General features: G+C 51.2%; 1 protein-coding gene across 1 annotated transcript in view; it reads right to left on the bottom strand.

Moving 5' to 3' along the window:
* The window catches only part of toc (toucan), a 39,610-nt gene that overhangs the window by 23,939 nt on the left and 9,404 nt on the right, over positions 1–6,267 (bottom strand). Inside the window, 5 exon segments of the mRNA XM_076370720.1 lie at positions 2,688–2,797; positions 2,874–3,292; positions 3,713–4,049; positions 4,567–5,055; positions 5,789–5,891. Coding sequence (XP_076226835.1) covers positions 2,688–2,797; positions 2,874–3,292; positions 3,713–4,049; positions 4,567–5,055; positions 5,789–5,891 — 1,458 coding nt within the window.

Consider the following 6,267-nt stretch of genomic DNA (forward strand, 5'->3'; position numbering starts at 1 on the left):
CGTTGCAGCTCGTCGACGAGCTCCGGCAGCAGCTCCGTCATCGGATCCTGCGGAAGTACCGAGCGACGATCACTCCGGTGTCGTTTGATCCTTCGAGGAACACCAGCGATCGACTCGCAAACCGATCGAGGTCGCCGCGCAGCGTTCTCGATATGCACTTTGCACCGTCACCTTGCGGCATTCACTGACGACGATGCACCGGCTGTTCAGCCTCGGTCGCTCGCTCCTCTCTCTGTTCCTCCGTCGCCGGAGAGAGCGTGTTACGTGTCCCTCCGTGTACGTGTGTATATCCGAACGCCCTCCTCCCTCGATGAAATCGGTCAGCCCCACGGACAGAGTAACACACCGAACGAACCGACACGGCCGCCGATAGAGGGGAGGCGGAAGCCGGCCCGGGAGGGGGAGGGGAACGAGAGAAGAGCACCGGAAACGCAACACGCGTGCATAAACAGCGTCCGAGCGATCACGAGGTCCGCCGAGGACTGCCGACTGGATGCTGAAGGAGGCTAACCGCGACGCGAGCCTAACCAGACTCGACTCTCCCCGATCCAATGGAAACGGAAGACGTCGTCGCCGGCCAGTGGCGCCGGACCGCCGCGGCGCCCCTAGCTTCGTTCGAAACGGCCGAGTTTCTGCGTGCCCCTCCAACCCCCGCCGGTCGATAGAAAAACAGCCCCCACCCACGCGGGGCACCACCCTGATTCGCCTCTGCGGACGGCAAGTCGCCGCCTACGCGCGGCGAAGACAAGCCCAAGACGCCTGCGTGGAATTGATCCAGTGTCTGACGGTGGAGCAGCAGGGCCGGGGGTGGGTCACCCTTGTTTTGACCTTTGACGACGAACGTCGACTGCCCGAAAGTCTGATCAATCGACTCTGACTCGGCGTTCGGAGATATTGTCACGGTACTGTGTCGTGACCCTGATGATACCGACGATTTTCCTGCTGATTGGGGGTGGAGATTGCGACTGCAGATTGGATCGACTCGAGCACAGCTGACTTTTTCGTCGGTGGAGAAGCTTTACGATTCTCGCAGCAATTTTTCCTTTCGTTCCAAGGATTCGGGATTTTTAACAGAAATAGTTTGGCTCTCGGGGAATTAGCGTTTTATACTGGACGATTTGATCAGTAATTTTCATCGTTTTCTAATGGAGTGTGAATGTTACTATTCACAATTTGCGTATAGGATAGTCACACGTATATCGAACTTCAAAATTTTGCTGAACCGAATTTTCGCGTTGCAGTCTCTGCAGGGCAAAGGGGATCGATTACTAATTCAGGAATTCCCGAATCCCGAGGAAGCAAAAAGATCAGGCGAACGTAACGACTACCGCTGACCACGGGTTTATGGTGTTTAGGGTAAGGGCGTGTTACCGGGGAATGGGATTATATACTGTTCAGGCGCCTCGTGGGAAGATGTTTGCGAGACTGTTTAGTCGACGAACGCGTTAACCTGGTCCGGAATTGGCGACGCGGTAATTCCGAGCACAATTCTGAATCGAGTTTTCTTAGGATCGACGGAGGTAATAAGGATATGAGTCATTAAGAGACACACCGCGCCACGGAGGGCAATTAGCCGCTGCGAGGGTGATTTACGCCGCGGGAATTATATAACGTACCCCTGGTTAACAAGGATTAACCCTGGAATTGTCGAGATGTGGGCTCTCGACCGGTTGGGGAATTCTCGAAGAGAATCGCTTTTCTTCCACGGGAGGAAAGCGGCTCTCGTTTAATGGCCTCTGACCTGGTTCGCGCCTCTTTTGTGCAGAGCTTTAACCCTTTTCCCGCGACTCGCTTGAGCCGGTGGACCTCGATCTTTGATCAACGAGAACCGGTAATCTTCTCGATCAATTTCTGGTCGTATTGTTTCGGTGCGGTATGACGAGAAAATATAATGAAACATTGCTACCTTAAGAGACTTTCGAGTGCTATCGTCGTGGAAATTGCTTCAAGGTTAAATGTATCTTCAGGGTTGAAAGGATCGTAGGTTATCAGAGTTTCTTAAAGGAGTATTTCTTAAAACCGATGACGATAACACCGAAGCAGTGTAAAATTGAAAAATCACTGCGTTCGAAATACCGAGACGCGAATATTAAGCGTGAAACGGCTACCCATTTGCCGACCTTTGCGGTCGGCACTTTTTTCCATTGATAAAAACGCGTGGCATGCGGTCGAGCATAATTCGATATCGTAAAATCGCCCGGCATCATGTTTATTCAAGCTCCTCCGTTCTCCGCAAGGTCCTCCTGTCACTACCGCCACAATACGACAGCCTTCTTTCCTCTCCATCCGTCTCGTATTTAAAGTATACCTTACTACAGGCCAGCGCGAGTACAATGAGTACCCGGGCGCGACATTCTCACGGTTCAGGCGTACGGTTCAAAGGAAAAACTCTCTGCCTTCGAACAAGGAAGAGTGAACAGGACCGCGTCACAGTGAAAATAAAAGTGCGTTCGCACGACGATTCGGATAATCGAGGCTCCACTGTACACGAGTCTCGTCGTCGAGCCAATAACAATAACATTGAGTAATCCCATACGTAATATCGTCTTCCTGCTAATTTCTAAGGTCAAATGATTTTTTCCATTTTTCGACTAATGTTTTAATGTCATTTTCGAAGCGACGTTAAATATCTTACAAAGAAACGACCTTACGTATGGCATGACTTGATACGAATGGATGGAACTTACTTGACGCATCTTTGTTAGGCCCAGTGCTGAGGTCACTCAAGGAGCTACGTACAGAGCTCCTGGCAGTTTCTTGTGTCGGCGATTTCGTGTCCTGCCGTCCCCGCGTTCTCCTGCCGGAATCAGAAATCTCTCAGCGACACGCTGTACCGGAAGACACCACGATTCGGACTCGCGATAGTGGCTCACCTATTGTTGGCATCGCCAGCTTTCTTTTGCTTCGGTCCCGGGGGAGGTGGTTGGCCGATGCTCTGCAGCACCCGCGACTTTACCTCTTTCCTAGCAGGCCTCGTCCGCTGCTCGTTCTTCCCAGCTTCGATCTTGCTCATCACGGCGTCCCAGCGGCCACCCTTGCGGGACGACCTCTGCGAGCGTCGAGCTTCCTTCTCGCCTTCGTCCTTCGGGCCTGACTCGATCATGGCCTTGATCTTGGACACGACGTTCCTCTTCGGCATTTTGTACTTTTTCAACGGAACCGCGTCGGTTTTACTCTGCACCTTCGCCCTCAGATTGTAGTTGTTCCTCTCCACCTCGATCACCGTGATCTCGCCGGTGGCGTTGATCGATCCGCTGGAGTCGCCCGTGGCGTCCAGAGGACTCGGGGGTACCTGAACCGATCCCACGATCACATTAACAATCGCACGCACGCATGCACGCTTCCTACGTGTGGTCGTTTCATAACGGTTGAATACATTCATCGGCATTTATAGCAGCCTTAAACAATCAACGGCGTCGCCTTATTTACAAGGAAACGTTCGCCCTCTTGACCCCTAGCTATTAAGGGTGATTACGGACACCCACTGTCGATGAACGGTGTCATAAATAAAGCTACACGTGACAATTGGTGCAGTCGTAAACCTTCGCAATTTCTTAAAGTAACGTAATCTAAGGCGCCGCGGTGCAGCAATTGGCTGGACCGTTTCGTCCCGAAGTTCGCGCGTTACAATTCTCCAGCGACACTAGAATCTTGCGACCTGTATACCTACGGAACTTATGAAACGACCCCGCGACAAATCTCGCTGACTCGCCTGCATGAAATCGATCACAACGTGCGAGGCGTCCGGCTTGACCGGCGACGGTTGGCTCCTCTGAGAGACCTCCGTGTCTATGGTGTCCGGCGTGCGGTCCTCGTTCTCCTCGGCCGCTTCCTCAGGCGCGTGCAATTCGTCGTGCCGCTTGTCGAGGTCCGAATAGATTCCACTGGAATCCATCTCCTCGCCGGTGAAGCTGGGACATCGCCGTCCGCCGGGCGCGCAGAACAGCGTGCCATCGATCACCTGGGCTTTCCTATCGCCGCGCACGATCTCCTCGTACGCGTCCGCGTCGCTCTCCGTGAAGAAATCCGAGTCTGTCATCGGGTCTTGCCTGCAGGTAGCAATTGGTTACCAAGAGTTCGAGTCGTTTCGAATAATTACACATAGCGGAGGTTCCGAGTCGCTCCAAATATCATTCAATACTCTCCAACTCTTACTTGTCTTGCAAACCTCGAATTCAAGACTCGAAGACCTCGAGACTTCCAAAACTTTGATACGCCCAAGACACCGAAAGATTGAAGGCTATTGAATCCCATTCAAAGCGATTCGAACTGTGACACACATTCGATATTGGCAACGTCGTTCTGTATCACTTAAAAATTCTTTGATACCAGTACCATAGTCCTACGTTATTTCTAACCTTTTCAAAAGAATATCGGTCACTCGATCCTAGGTGATTTTAAAATATATAGCTAACTACTGGCAACATAGTCCTATCATATTTTTTATGCTGATACGCATCTGAACAGCAGACCCTAGCAAAATTCAGCTATAGCTTTTAGATTTTACGCGAGTGTGTTAGGGGCATAGAATTGCTTCAGAATTCGGATTCGACTGCTCATCGCTACCTGCAGGGTGCGGGAAGGTTCGGTGGAGGCGCGACGGAGGGAGGATCCGCGCCACGACTCGCCGGCCTCGAGTTCTCCCCGTCGCCTTGGTAGCCGGCCTCCAGGCTGGTGATACTAGTGACCGAGGTAACGAAACTGATGGGGTCGGAGGCCCTGACCGGCTCCGCGGGCTTCGGGTCCAACGGTAGCTCCTCCGGCGACGGTGTCGACGCGGATGCGCGGGTTAACGCCAGTCTCGAGGCTGCTGATCCCGTCAGGTTTTCGCAGGATGGCGTCCTGGAGCACTCCAACGCGACCGTGAAGTCGGTCATCTGGTCCGGGGTCAGTATGCCGAGGCTCTCGTCGTGCTCGAACGAGTTCTGCTTGTTCAGCATCAAATAGTGCGGCGTCGCGTTCGCCACATTGTCGTTGTACGAGCCCGAAGACGCGTCCAGCAGGCAGTTCTCCGCGATGTCTTCGATCATATTCATCTGAGAGTTCTCGAGCAAGCTGCGGAACAAACAGGACAATGTAGATTTCTGTGTTTCAAGCTTTCACTAGGTAGAATCTGAAGCTTAGGGCCTAAACTAGTATGAAATGGACATATTTGTAGATGTTTAACACTAGAACTATCAAGCATTCAAGCTGTCTTTTCTCAATTTCTATGCAGAAACTAGAGTATTTATTAAGATTTCAATTGATCTGTACTTGAATTTGCTCGCTACCGAGACAATTTCTTTATAGCATCTGTACCTTTCCGATACTCGTGAAAGAAGGAATCAGGAATGGGCCACTTGGACGCATCTGGTAGTTCTAGCGTTAATAAGGCACTGTGTAGTTCTTGCCGTTGAGACCGCCCGGTGCACACGGCGCACACCTGAAGCTCCAACGGCTAGACTCGCACAATACCACTTTACCATCTACGTTCGCCTCCCATCTGCACAAAACATGCTCGCCCGTAAATGACAGCGATGATTCAAGGCGTCAGGTAGCTATTCAACAACCGGAATCCCTTCTGCGACGGCCACGTGTTCACACGCGGAAGGCCGCTCCCTTTTTTCATTGTTCCCGCCCAGATGTTTATATGGTTAACGCGACTCGGGTTAAAGCGCAGGTCGTAAAACGATTTTCGGGAGACCGTGCCCTGCGAGCCGTCGCAATTTAACGGGAACCTCGAGTTTGCTTTCCAATGTCGTTCGCAGGAGCTACAGATGGAGATGCAGCCGAACGCGTGCGGCTTTACCTGAAAAAGTTGCCCTTTTCCTCCGTGAAGTGAACCAACTGTTGCACGTCATCTTTCTCGATGTCCCATACAGGCGATATCGTGAACGTCTTCCGTCCCGAATCTGTCAACGAAAGGTAACAATTAATACTTCCGTCGTAACGCGTAAAACTCGAGAATAAAACAAAGGGTATCACTAAAAAAACCGTTCCCTTTCCGAGTCACTTATGCTTATTACATTTTCTACCCCTCCTCGGCCTCTGCGGGGTCGTCTTATCGATTCCTTACCCAACTCGACACGAAATTTCCGATTACTCAGCTAAAAAAACGCATACTCCTCTTTTCCTTCGCTGTTCCTCTGGCTACATTCTTTTTGGGATCAAATCCATGTCACATCGACGTGACACTATTATTAATGTAAAGGGTATAACCACGAAACACTAACTGCAATATGTCAAATACTACACGTTAAACTATTACAATAAAAACCAATAACTATT

Source organism: Nomia melanderi, chromosome 9 (assembly GCF_051020985.1).
Source record: "Nomia melanderi isolate GNS246 chromosome 9, iyNomMela1, whole genome shotgun sequence".
NCBI lineage: Eukaryota > Metazoa > Arthropoda > Insecta > Hymenoptera > Halictidae > Nomia > Nomia melanderi.